At 48.8% G+C, this 14424-nt stretch overlaps 1 protein-coding gene across 1 annotated transcript; it reads right to left on the bottom strand.

Annotated features, from left to right (window-relative positions):
- Positions 1–301: 301 nt before the first annotated feature.
- DUSP15 (dual specificity phosphatase 15) lies at positions 302–12856 on the bottom strand. The gene is made up of 7 exons (XM_065414843.1): positions 12836–12856; positions 9262–9295; positions 6036–6118; positions 5420–5469; positions 4154–4228; positions 3395–3566; positions 302–514 (listed from the first exon to the last, which is right to left on the bottom strand). Exons 1-7 carry the CDS (start codon positions 12854–12856, stop codon positions 302–304), a joined length of 648 nt encoding a protein of 215 aa, XP_065270915.1.
- Between the last annotated feature and the right edge of the window lie 1568 nt (positions 12857–14424).

Genomic DNA, 14424 nt, shown 5'->3' with positions numbered 1-14424 from the left:
CCCTCACAGCAGCCTGGGAAATAGAAACGTAAGTATTAACCCCCCACACTTTAGATGGGGAAACTGAGGCAGATGTTAGGTGACTTTCCCAAGGCCACAGAGGAAGACTACAGAGCTTGGATGGGAACCCAGGAGTTCCTGGCTCCCAGGCCTGTGATTGCGCCACTGGACCATACCTCTCCCCTGACATACAATAGCAGGGATGTCCCTTTCCAGGCCTTGGCGTTTGCCAGTCTGATATGTTAGGCTATGCACTTTCCCAGAATGCCTCGCGTCCCTCCTCTCTGTGCCTCAGCTGGACTCACTTCAAACAGGTGGGGATGCAGGAGAACGTCTGCTTCACTCGCAGCAGAAAGGGGACTGTGTTCTTGATGTCTCTGCTCCTTGGCACCAGTCCCTGCAGGGGTCCATCTGTCCTGGATGTGCCTTCTCCATCTGCTGGAAGCAGGAGCCTTATCTCCTCCTCGTCATTGAAAGTGTCGGCTCCATATCTCTGCTCCAAGTGTCTGTGAATCTGCAGGTGCAAGGAGAACATAAGAACGGCCGTGCTGGGTCAGACCAATGGTCCATTTAGCCTAATATCCTGTTTCCCAACAGTGGCCAATGCCAGGTGCTTCAGAGGTTTGTGATGGCCCTATTCAGCTGTGTCACAAGGTGCAGAATTCCTGAGGCTGAACATGTGCTGTAATATACTGTGACCTATTCTCCTCTCATGGGGCTCCCAGACCTCTCTCCTGTCTCTCTCTCGCACTGAGCTACATGTTATGGGCCAGATCCTCATCTGGTATAAATCTGGGTAGCTCAATGGAAGCCAATAGTGATACTGATTTGCACCACCTGAGGAACTGGCCCCTGTAAAGGGAAATGTATTGGCTCAGTATTTAGATGGAAAACCTGCCGGATATATTGAGGTGTAACAGGTGTTGATGGTTCTGTAGGTGGTGCTTTTCCTTTGCCGTCAGGAGCAAACCAATAACCCAGCTTGGCCTGCTGCAGGTGCCATATTTCAAATGGACAGAAATCCAAAGTCCTGGGAATTGGTGATCCTGCAACATTTGATGCAAGGGAGGCCGAGAGGCGATATGCATGGTACTGGAGGAGGGGGAGAGTGTACCGCTCCACAGAATTGATTAGGATTCGGTCTCTCCTGCTTTGCTTTCTCTTTTCCTACCTACCCTCTCCAAGATGCTGGTGATGTGGGAGCTCCACGTGTCCCTGCTGGCCCCCCCTCTGCCTCAGTCAGTCCAAGTATTGGGCCTCCTTGATCTTCCTGCCTCCCTCAGAGAGCAGGGAGCTGAGTGCCACTCAGGGGAGTGCCCCGATGTTGATAGGTTCCCAGTTGGCAAGGCCAAAAGGGACCATTCTGATCATCTAGTCTGACCTTCTACATGAAACGTCCCCAAAATCATTCCCAGAGCAGATCTTTTAGAAAAACATCTAATCATGTTTTTAAAATGGTCAGAGATGGAAAATCCACCACGAGCCTTGGTAAATTTTTCCAATGGCTAATTACCCTCACTGTCAAAAATCTACACCTTATTTCCAGTCTGAATCTGTCTAGCTTCCACTTCCAGCCAGTGCATCGTGTTAGACCTTTCTCTGCTAGACTGACGAGAGCATTATTAAATATTTGTTACCCATGTAGGTACTTGTAGACTGTAGTCAAGCCACCCCTTAAGCTTTCTTAAGCTAAATAGACTGAGCTCCTTCAATCTCTCTCTCTAAACTGTGTTTTCTAATCCTTGAAACATTTGCATGGCTCTTCTCTGAACTGCCTCTAATTTGTCAACAGCCTTCTTGAATTGTGGGCACCAGAACTGGACACAGGATTCCAGCAGCAGTTACATCCGTGCCAAACACAGAGGTAAAATATCCCCTCTGCTCCTGCTCAAGATTCCCCTGTTTATGCATCCTAGATTCGCTCTTTTGGCCACAGTGGCACTCTGGGAGCTCATGTTCAGTTGATTATCCACCATCAGAGTCACTACTTCCCAGGATAGAGTCCTCCATCCTGGCAGCGTGGCCAGTGTTCTTTGTTCCTAGATGAATACATATCCATTTGGCCATATTAAAATGCATATTGTTTGCTTGCACCCAGTTTACCAAGTGATCCAGATTGCTCTGAATCAGTGACCTGTTCTTCTCCATTATTTATCACTCCCCCAATTTTTGTGTCATCTGCAAACTTTATCAGTGATGATTTTATGTTTTCTTCCAGGTCACTGATAAAAATGTTAAATAGCATAGGGCCAAGAACCAATCCCTGTGGGACCCCACTGTAAACATACTAACTGGATGACTATTTCCCATTTACAATTACATTTTGAGACCTATCAGTAGCCAGTATTTAATCCATTTAATATGTGCCATGTTAATTTTATATCGTTGTAGTTTTTTAATCAAAACATCATTTGATACCAAGTCAAATGCCTTACAGAAGTATATATATTAGTTTGACAGAATCTATTTCCATAAACCCACGTTGCTTGCATTAATTACAATACCTTCCTTTATTCTTTATTAATCGAGCTCTGCATCAGCCGCTCCACTACCTTGCCTGGGATCGATGTCAGGCGAACAGGCCTGTAATTACCTAGGTTGTCCCGTTAAATGGGGCAAGGAACATACCCCTGGTTTGTGCTTGTGGCCATGTGAGTGACCAATAGGAATGAAGTGGCAGGGCAGTGCAGAATGGTCAAGCAGGCGATGAGTGCTACAGTGACCTGGTGGGGACCTGGTCCAAGCTACAGGCAGGAGTCTGGGCCCTATAGGCAGGGGCGGCTCCAGGCACCAGCGCACCAAGCGCGTGCCTGGGGCGGCAAGCCGTGGGGGGCGGCCCGACAGTCGCCGTGAGGGCAGCAGTCAGGCTGCCTTCAGTGGCATGCCTGCAGGAGGTCCGCCGGTCCCGTGGTTTCGGCGGCAATTCGGTGGCGGGTACGCCGAAGGCGCGGGACCGGCGGACCTCCCGCACGCGTGCCACCCGAAGGCTGCCTGACTGCCGTGTTTGGGGCAGCAAAATACATAGAGCCGCCCCTGCCTATAGGCCTGGCGAGGTGCTAGCCCTGGTGGCCTGGCCATATGCTGTGTTTGGAAGGAGGGTGGATTGTGTGGCTCTCTCATTGGGAATCTCTCTCAGGACAGCCCATCTCTTTCTGTGGGGGATTATAGATCTCTCTGATGCCTTCCCCCACCATTAGATCCCACGTCTTGATCCATCACTTTCTAATGACCTTCTTGTCTCTCTCTCGGTTCCAAGCTCTCCCTTGCTCTTTGGGGATCCAGGTACCTCTCTGGATTCTTAGTCCTTCTCCCCCTGGGCTTGCGCAGTGCCTGGGAAGCGCTATATAAGGACTGACCGCAGTTACCATGGCAATACGCAGCCTTCTGCTCTCACCTTTCGTGCAGGGCCGTGACCGAACTCCTCCAGCTGCTGCTTGAAGCCGGGGTTGGGATTGGCAATCGGTCGCACTGCTCTTACCGCCTGCAATACCTCTTGCCAGCTTAGCTCCGTCACGGCCATGACATAGGCGACAACAATGGTGGTGCTCCGGGAGATCCCCGCAAGGCTGGAGTCAGAAAGGGGGGAAAATCAGGACCTTGATTTTGCTGTTTCTTCCTCGCCCCCACCCGCACTCACAGCCATCCTCCTTCAAGCCCGGGGCACTCCCACCACCATGCACTCTTTCTTTCTTCATGGCTATTTCAGTTCCTCCTTAGAGAATTTCTTCTCCTGGAGACGGGGCACTTCCACCATGACCTCAGTTAGCTCTATACAAACATTACAGCCCCTAGAAGAAGTGAAAACATGAGCCACTTCCTGGAATCCTGTCCCCAAATCGGTTCCTCTTCCTCCCCATTACAATTGAAGCTAATGCTGCCCTTTCTGCTTGGTAAACAGTTCCCTAACCCAATGGCATCCTTAAATCAAGCTGGGCTGGGGAGACACTCGCCTGATCTCTGACTCCAGGCACCACCCCAGGCCCCAGCCAGAGCCCGTCAGCACACTTGCTTTGGTTCGTAAGCTGCAGCCCAGCATGTGCAGTCTGTTTTCTACAAAGCACGGGCCTTCTGGGGACTCTGCTGCCCAGTCCAGTTTCCCAGTGCGCTGTACTTGGGAGAATGCCGCGCGAGGGTCATTGGAAGGGAGCATTACCAGTGAACAAGGCAGTTCCCTCCATGCAGGCGACAGTAGTGGATAAAACTGATACATTCTTTAAAGTGCTTCTTGCTAGCAGGAAAAATAAAATAGAATGAAGACTCCAGGCTGTGAAATAGGATCGTACCAGGAGCCGCAGGTGTCCCCATGGCGCGCAGGGCAAGGTGAGCAAAGTAAAATAGCGATTACGGCTCCTTTCCTAGGCACCATTCACAGCTACTGAGTTAACAGCCTGGGGCATCGGGGCTTCCAGAAGAAGTAGCCGTGCTGGGGGGCTGATGCTCCTGGCTATTCAACGCACTCTGCAGCAGAGGACTCCAAAGCAGCAGCTGCCAGGCTTCCGGAGGGCACCCGGGCTCTACTCACCAGTCCAGTAGGCACAGCCGAGGACTGAGAAGCACTTCCCAGGTCTTATTGAAAATGAGCCAATCTCTGGCTACAGGCAGCTTGTCTGCTTGAGCCCTCTGTTAGTGCTGGGTGCATTACACAGGGCCGCACAGCCCTGCTCTGTTATTTATGCCTCCAAAGTGTGACCCTTTCCCCCTCCTCCCCCAGCCCCCCTCTTATCCAGCTAAGCATGCTACCCCTCCCCCGCGGTGGTCTGTGGCCACTGGATTCTCTCGTGGTGCCATAACCGGGCTGCCACCCATCCTGATTTTAGGGAGCCTGTAACTAGCTTAGAGACTAACACATTTATTTGAGCATAAGCTTTCGTGGGCTACAGCCCACTTCATCAGATGCATCGAATGGAACATATAGTAAGAAGATATATACACATACAGAGAACATGAAAAAGTGGAAGTTGCCATACCAACTCTAAGACCACCTTTTCATGTTCTCTGTATGTGTATATATATCTTCTTACTATATGTTCCATTTGATGCATCTGATGAAGTGGGCTGTAGCCCACGAAAGCTTATGCTCAAATAAATTTGTTAGTCTCTAAGGTGCCACAAGTTCTCCTGTTCTTTTTGCGGATACAGACTAACACGGCTGCTACTCTGAAACCTGTAACTAGCTTGTGGCACCTCTCAAACTAAGCTCAGGCAGGATGTTGCACTGTGACTGTCACGCCGTCCCAGCAGCATGGTATGATTGTTTCATCCTACAGGACTCTCCTGCAAGGTGCCATCCTGAGTGTCCACCTGAGACAGCTGGTTTGAGGCCGCAGCAGTGCAGTGAGTGCCTATCTCCCAGTTTGTCCTGCAAGCTCAAAGGTTCCCTGTGACTCTGATTCTGGAACAGCCTTGGCTTGGCACTTACATGTTGGCCTCAGGTGTATCTGGCAGAGGAATGCGAAGATAAGTCATTTCCTGAAATGCATAAAATGCACAGGTCAAACTTAGGACCCCCGAGAGATCAGAAGGTCTTATTTTCCCAAAGGGCTGCCCCAGAGCTGCTCACTCTACAAAGGCACTTCTCCTTTAGCGCTTAAGTTACTACTTCCCTACCCCAACCCCAGCTGTCCCACCACAGTAAAGCAAATACCACCTCCCTCTGCTCCTGAAAATGCTTCCAGGGTCCAAGGAGCCATGTCCACTATCCACCTGGGAAGGCAGACCAAGGAATGAGTGATCGGGGAAGGAAAGCGGTGACTTCGGATAGCGACGGGATAAACAGAGATGAGGACACAGAGATCTCTAACTCAGGCCAAAGAGCAGACAGTCCCTGATCATTTTGTTTTCTAAGCATATCTTTGTGACTCTTGGATTTGGGGGCTATATCCACAGGAAGGCCGAAGGAGCAGCCCAGTTCCTTTGAGACTATAGAAGGGGGGTAGCTATCACTGCGGCTTTTTTTCTTGAGGGAGAAGGAGGATGTTAGGGGCGAGTGGATGAGCAGAAGGCAGAGGGGTGATGTTAGGGGCTTAGGTACCTACCTGCAGTAGTGGCTGGGGAGATTCATGGATTGAAATAATGTGAGTGATCTTATTCCTGCTCAGTTGCTCCAAATCTTTGGCATCTGAAAGAAGGAAAAACCCAATGAGATTCCAGTATGTACTTAGTTCTTACACGTCCCCCAAGCATGCCAGCCACACCCCTGCAGACAAATAAGCATGCACACACCTTGCTGCATAGAAACACATAGCTGCATTATACACACATACACACACAGGTGCCCATACACACCGCAGGGGAGCAAATGCTGCCACAGATGAAAACAACCTATAAATCTCTATGCATGCGCACACAGGTTACACCAAAAGACACCTCCCTAAATGAACACATACCCTGCCTGCTCACACCTGAATGAATTCAAACACACACCAACATGCCACAGCATAAAGAACACATGCTTGGAAAAATGTGTGCAAACACACCTGCAAATACATTCACATACCTGCTTGCAGCAGACACACATCCAAATGCTCCCACATGAAGGAACACACTCTTCCCCCACATGCAAACATACCATAAATACTAGCAGCTTGTGTTGCTGCATGCGCAGTTTACCCCACCCATTAACTGCAGCAATGGCGCTGCACCCACTTACAGGATGTCTGGGAGTGGCCCAGTCTGCCTGAACAACTGACGATTGTTCCCCAATTCTCCGGACATACGCTCAACTAGCTTTGTTGCATCTGTCATCTTCTGAATTGTACCGACCTGAATGAGGATTCCTGGGTCCTCCCCTTTCCTACAGACCAGGAGTCTAGCTTCTCTAACAGGTCTCAGCATTTTGTGGTTCTGGTCATTAGTTCAGGACTAGGGTTAATCTTCTGGAAGGTGAGCATGCTGGTCTGGCCAACTAAGCATCTTTGCAGCAGGTTTTTCTCTTAGGATTTTTTAGCAGCTGTTAGTTTGCAAGCTGCTAGTTAGGCACTGCCGTTTCCCATCTCAAAGCTTTGGGATTCTAAATGTTCAAGTGGTATAAAACATTGGCTTGTAGTTCTAAAACACCGTGTGCTAATGGCATTATATAAATATTTAATACAATAGAGGATCGAAGAGCGCCGCTCCATGTCAGAATTCAAGGGGGGTGGAGGGAGAGCAAGAGCTACCCATCCCTTTAATCTGTTTGTATTATCTTAGTATGGGGGGCTGGCAGTCAGAATGCTGGTTCTTAGACTGATATGATTTTAATGTCCAGTGTTTTGTGACCTACCAGGGACAGAGGATGCTTTCAGTTGGAAAACATGTCTCTAGCTTTGGCAGTTCACAAGCTATTGAACTTTAAATCTATCCCATGACCCCCAATTTCTTGGTTGAGCAGTGCTTTTGTGGCACCAGTCCAAGACTGAATGTAGCAGGCCTTGGACTTGCTTTAACCTTTCTGGTTAACCTGGAGTCTGAGTATTCTGGATGCCGTCTGCTGTAGATATTGGGCTCAGTACAGGGTAACTGGTGAAATTCTCTAGCCTGTGATATACAGGGGGGTCAGACTAGACAATCATAATGGTCCCTTTCTCACCTTTAAATCTATGAATCTGTGCTTCCCCTGTTGTGATCCCTCATGCTGGTCAGGAATCTGTGTTCTCACTGCCTTTCGGAGTCTTGGTCCAAACTACTCTCGAATCCCCTGTGCATTGGACAAAGGCTTCCGAGAAGGCTTTTCAGCCAGTGAACTGCCTGTCTTAATGCACAGAAACAAAGTCAATGGCCTTCTTGAGACAACAGAGTGTCCTATCGGATGCATCCTCTATTGAGGGGACTGTATCATAGAATCATAGAAGATTAGGGTTGGAAGAGACCTCAGGAGGTCATCTAGTCCAACCCCCTGCTCAAAGCAGGACCAACACCCACTAAATCATCCCAGCCAGGGCTTTGTCAAGCCGGGCCTTAAAAACCTCTAAGGATGGAGATTCCACTGTATCCTCTCCTGGCAGGGGCATGGCCTCATTCACTGACTAGGCCTCTTCCACCTGTAAATCCTGAGATCCTATGAGTTACTGCGGCCCGTAAGGGGGAGAATTGTCTTGTTTTCCCTTCCCGGATCTCCCACTCTGAACCTGTGGCAATAAATGGTTACACTCTGTTGCTCATGTGCCATTGTCATTGTAGAGAAACACAATGCCTGCAAACACACCACACTGATATTTTGCAGCAGGCGGCCAGCTGGGTTTCTGACACTATTCGCCAGATGGGAAGCAGGTGACCATTGGCACACTGCATGAGCTAACAGGTTTCCCTGTCTACTGCTAGTGGTCTGTAGGGCAGAAGAATTGCCACCCCCAATGCTGTGATATTTATAGCTGGTATCAAGATGTTGTGTCAGAGTGGGAGAGGCAGAGCCGTGGTGTTGGAACGCAAGACACTCGGAGTCACACATGTGTGGTACTACGTCATAATGCCCAGAGTCAGTTTGGTGCTCTTTAACCCTTTGTGTGCTTGTCCTGTCACCTTGCTCCCCAACATCATCAGCTCTGTCTTCCTCACAGCTGTGGTTCACATCCCCTGAATTGAACGAGAGCCCCTCCTACCTGTCTAGCTTTTTACTCCTCTCTCTGGGCACCACCATTTCCTATCCCACCCCTGCACCGGGCTGAGAATACTGATCACACTGGGGAATAAAGCAGGTGAGGCGAGAGACCCTTGAGTGGACAAGGGGGAGAGTGCCTCTCCCAAGCACCAGGGGAAGAGTGACAGATGGAGAAAAGGGAATAGGAGAGAGGAGAGCAGAGGTAGGCAGGTGAGGATGTGGCACTTGAGTTAAATGCAAGAATCAGGAAGTCAGAGGAAGGAATTCTTGCAGGGGGTGCTGACGCCTCTCTGCTTGCCACGATGGTGACGATGCCTATGACAGAGTGACCCAGGAGCACAGAGAGCTTAACAAGATATGACGGCGCTTCTTAATCCTGACCGAATCAGGGAGAAATCTCTCTCCCACGTCCACGCAGCACGGAACAATCCCTGAACGTCCCTGTCTTCTGCAGGACAAGTTGTGTAGTTGAGCATCTCCAGCTCCTATGGATGTCACCTCTCAGGATAGTAATCACTTCGATACCAGTGCTTCTGGTCTAAATAAGCACGCACAGTATTGTCCGGGCCTGGAGAGAACAAGGCTCCCTCGTAATGGGGGACAGTTGGGCAGAGGACTACATGCACATCACGCAACACAGACTCAGCTCAGACAGTTCTCTGGGTGCTCTCAGCAGTGCAGCTCACCTATGAAGTTCCCAAGGTAAAGTCCAGGGAGAACCTGCAGGACACAAAAGAGAAGATTCAGCCTGAAAGAGGGCAACTCCTGGTGTGTTGCAGTGTTGCATCCCTTCCTCCCCCCCCCCCCCCCCATCCAGCATTCAGACAGAGAGGAAGCCAAGCCAAGAAGAACCAAAACAAACAAAGGAAACCACCACTCTGCACCACCAACCCTCCCCCTTCCTGGACCCCTGCCCACTCCCCTGCCGGTGAAGTCACTAAAGCGATTCCTGTGAGGGGAGAGAGAGTGCGCATGGTGGCTCAAATATCGTGAGGGTCCTGCTTTGACTCTGGCTGCGTCCATGGACCTGTGAGATGGGTCTCCTGTGTAAGGAGGGCTAGCAGCCCGTACCGTCCCTGGGGGTCGGAGCACATCTCACAACTTGCTAATTCCACAACGTGGCATTCAGAGAACGGGCTCCTCAGTGCCTGGCAGGATCAGCTCCAGTAAGAACAATGGCATGAATCACGTCAACAAGCCCATAAATGGGAAGGAGGAAAACATCTGTTCTCTATGGTCTGTCTTAGTTCTCTAACAGTCACTTAAAGAACACCCTCTCCCTCCCCCCGCCCCCCGCGCTTATTGGCCCAAAGATACTACTGGATACATTTTGCCCCCAGTTAAATCTGTGCAACCTTACTGACTCATGTGGAATGGCATCACATTTAGAACCACAGAATGGATGTAAACGCAGAATTTGGCCCTTGGAGCCGGAAGGATGTGACTCTGGGAAACTGCTGTTGCTTTTTAAAATAATCACTAATAATTAACAACAATTTGCAGTTTGCTAGTGCTTTTCATCCGAGCACCTCAAAAGTCATTTATCAATTAAACCTCAGACCCTGGGGAATTAGGGCATAGTTTCCCCATCTCTAAAACGGGGATATAATAAGGCACAGAAGTTACAGGACTTGCCCAAGGCCAACTATGAAGTCAGTGGCACAATCAGGGACAGAATCCAGCAGTCCCCTGCTCCGATCACTAGATCACGCTCCCTCCTCCATTTAGGCAAATAGTGCCAGTCCTATAAGAAATCCTTCCTTTTCTTTCTTTTTCTTCTGAAGAAAACTTGTTCCCAACACAAGAATAGCAGGCCAGTTTGTCACAGAATTTAGGAACATAACTGCATGTCTAATCTGTGCATGCAATCATTCAAATGAGGTGCACATTTTGCACATGCAATTGTGCACCTAAACTGTCTGAAAATCTGGTCCTAACGTTTTAAATACTTTAATTCCCACAATTACTCAATTCCAGTAATCTACCTACTGCTATTTCCCATAGTGAGAAGACATCTGTTGCAGACTTAATTTTGTTAGGGACAGAATGAACTTCTCTAAACCATAGGTTGGAAACAAACATTTCTTTACCTCCCTTATTAATAGCACCTTCGATTATTAGAAGTGAGATGTTTAAAAATTCAGTGTACTCACACCTTCTTTGTTTACATTTTTACATTTCTCTCAGCCTCATCAATGAAAACTAATGGAGTTGTTTTCACTTTTCATAGAAATGTATGGTTGGATGAGACCTCGAAGTCATTGAGTCCAGCCCCCTGTGCTGTGGCAGGACCAAATAAAGCTACAAAAACAACAAGGAGTCTGGTGGGACCTTAAGGTGCCACCAGACTCCTTGTTGTTTTTGTAGATACAGACTAACACGGCTCCCCCCTGATACTTGACACCATGCAAGGCATCAAATAAAGCTAGACCATCCCTGACAGGTGTTTGTACAACTTGTTTTTAAAAGCTTCCAATGATCTTCCATGACCTCCCTTGGAAGCCTGTTCCAGAGCTTAACTACCCTTACAGTTAGAAAGTTTTTCCTAATGTCTAACCTAAAATGCCCCTTTCTGCAGATTAAGCCCATTACTTCTTGTCCTACCTTCAGTGGACATGGAGAACAATTGATCACCGCCCTCTTTCAAATGGCCCTTAACATATGGACGACTGTGATCAGATTGTCCTTCAGTCTTCTTTTCTCAAGACTAAACATGCCCAGTTTTTTTAACCTTTCCTCATAGGTCAGGTTTTCTAAACCTTTGATCCTTTTTGATGCTCTCCTCTGGACTCTTTCCAATTTGTCCACATCCTTCCTAAATCGTGGTGCCCCAGAATTGGACACAATATTCCAGCTGAAGCCTCACCAGTGCTGAGTACAGTGAGACAATTACCTCCTGTGTCTTACATACAATGCTCCTGTTAATACACACCAAAATCATATTAGCCTTTTTTTGCAGCTGCATCACATTGACAACTCATATTCAGTTTGTGGTCTAACCTCCAGATACTTTTCAGCAGTATGACCACCTAGCCAGTTATTCCCCATTTTGTAGTTGAGCATTTGACTTGTTTATAGTCAGTTTCAAGTTCTTGATGCTTCAGTGGTTGGTTTGCAAACACTGCAGGGGAAAGCTTAAAACTACAGTTTCACTTTTTTTTTAAAGTACATTTGGAAATGTTTCTATTGACCTCATCGTTCATAAGCGTTTTTTTAAAACATTTAAAATTTGGATCAAATTTATATAGGCAATGTGCCTTTAACAAACTAACTTTCAACTGTCATACAAATTAGATGCTAAGAGATTGCTGTAGTGCAAGGACACGTCTAAAGGGGAAACTGCAGTAGCTATGTATCCAGGAATGTCCTTATTACACAACAACGTGCCTCATTCAGTCCTACTCCTCCGTGAAATGCAATAGCTTTGATATATTGCATCCTTCATCCAAAATATCACAAAGCTCTTTGCCGTGCAGTGATAGCGCAGAGAGAGAGAATGCTTTAATGGATTAAGAGTGGAGGTTCTTACACAGGCAAATAAAGTCACTTCCTTGCAACTTGGGAAAACTTCACTGAAGGGGAAACAGTGGCTGCCCTCTCCGATAAGCTATGCCCTGGATACTGTATACAGCAAAGCCCGTGGTGTTAGAGCAGCTGCTACTGGGAATGCTCAGTAGCCGAGTGGGGCAGTACAAAGCTCATGCCTTACAGATCTCGTCATGTGCTTATCTCATCTAGTTCTCTAAGGTGGTGTACAACTTTCCTTTCACCTTCACAGGGTAATGTCCTGGGCCGTGCACTGACCTGCTGGCCGCACTGCTGTAATCTCCTGGGGAGGAATCCCAGGATCACCATTGATCAGCTCTGATGTCTGTCTACTTATCGCTGTCTTCCTAGGGTAGTATCACAGCTGCTTAGAACCCTTACTGACACTCTAGACCTGTACGAAGGACCTCGCCTACTGACTTGCATGACCTCTAAAGAATCCCCATGTGGTTCCTTGTCCAGCTTTGCTCAACATGTAGTTAAAGACCCACTTCTATCAGAGGAGCTGGTTTTAGCTGGTCCCTTAAATAGATTTCACTGTAAAATTAAGCATACACGAGGGTGCCCTGAAATCTAACATGAAGTGGCACCTGGCTCTTGCTTTCCAAGAAATGGAGTCCAATAAAGAGACCTCACACCCTAAAAGCTCTGAAAAGCCTGTCTCAGAGAGAACAGAGACCCACAAAACTAGTGTCTCAGTGTGTTTATTTTTACCTTGTTCATGCCATTTCCCATGGTGCAAAGCAATTACTGTGGAAGGCAAGGGGGGGCGCAGGTGTTGTCTCTTGATGCTGTGGCACGGTGTTTCCCCAGCTGAAATCTTAGCTGCCTCTCCGAAATGTTCAATGACAGGATGTCAGTGTTGCTCATGAAGAGATTTATACCTCCACAGTCACTGGTTTTTGTGGGCGTTTGTTTGTTTGTTGTAATAGTGGCGGCTTGCTTGTTTTTTCTCTTCACAGGCACCAAAACTGATCTCCTTGCAGCAGCTGCACATCTCAGGACAGAATAAACCTTCACTGAATCCCACGGCCGGCCCCTTCAGAAGCCCTTCTCCTCCGGGGACCCGCCTCCCTCTCAGATGGTGAAGCCCAGGGCAAGACAAGAGCGGAGAAACCCCACCTCTCAGCACTCATGTGGGAGTGCTAAGGCCATGCTGTCTGCTGACTTAGTGCTCCTGCTTTCCAAGCAAATCTGAACAAAGCCTCAGTGTTGGAGAAATAACAAAACCCTTTGTTCCCCTTGCTCTCTTGGAAGGAAGGTCTGTTAAGCCATGCAGCTGAATGCTCAAAGGGATGCCCACTCCTGCCTGTACCCCCCGGGGCAGTGAGTACTGTGACACCAGAACTCCTACCTCTCAAGAGAAACTTGCAGCTTGGCAGCAATTCCAGCTCTTGCTACTCACTCACACACAGGCAAAACTTCCCTTCCTCTTGGGTAACTTCTTGCTTTGTACTGCCAGGCGTGGTAATGCAGCCTTGGTAGAGTGGAATGCAAGGTCAAGGGATCACAGAGAGAAAGGGGCGATCAGGAACTGTCCATCAATGTCAGGGTACCTGAGAACATACCACATGCTATGTTCATAATTACACTCCTTATCTACACACATACCTCCTTCAGCCCGCTCCCCAAGGCATGCCAGCCGACAGCAGTAAGTAACCACCTGCCCTGTTTGCTACATGCTCATGCTCAGCATTGAGAGGCATTCAGGCAAAACTCCTGATCCAAACACTTTTGAACTTTAGAGGACTTTGGATCTGGTTGGGCGCTAGTCTGGGACTGAGACAATTGCGGTTTGATTCTCTACTCCACCACAGGTACTCCCTGTGTGACCTTGGGCAAATCCCTTAGTCTCTCTGTGCCTCAGTTCCAGGGGCGGCTCTAGCTTTTTTGCTGCCCCAAGCACAGCAGGCGGGCTGCCTTCGGCGACGTGCCTGCGGGAGGTCTGCCGGTCCCGCGGCTTTGGCGTACCCGCTGCCGAATTGCCGCCGAATCCGCGGACCTCTCGCAGGCATGCCACCGAAGGCTGCCTGACTGCCACCCTCACAGGGACCGGCAGGGCGCCCCCCACGGCTTGCTGCCCCAGGCACGCGCTTGGAGAGCTGGTGCCTGGAGCCACCGCTGCTCAGTTCCCCGTGTGTGCAGCAGGGATAATAGCCCTGCGTCATGCTGTGAAGCTGAATCCATTAAAGATTGTGAGGCAGTTGGTACTATAGTAATGGGGGACATGCTTAGAGCCTTGTGACTGTTACTTTATACCCGTACTGTATCCACTGTGCCTTTAGGACAGGGGTAGGCAACCT

Source organism: Emys orbicularis, chromosome 12, assembly GCF_028017835.1.
Source record: "Emys orbicularis isolate rEmyOrb1 chromosome 12, rEmyOrb1.hap1, whole genome shotgun sequence".
Taxonomy (NCBI): domain Eukaryota; kingdom Metazoa; phylum Chordata; order Testudines; family Emydidae; genus Emys; species Emys orbicularis.
Note: the sequence above shows the minus strand (reverse complement) of the source record. Positions and strands in the feature narration are given on the sequence as shown.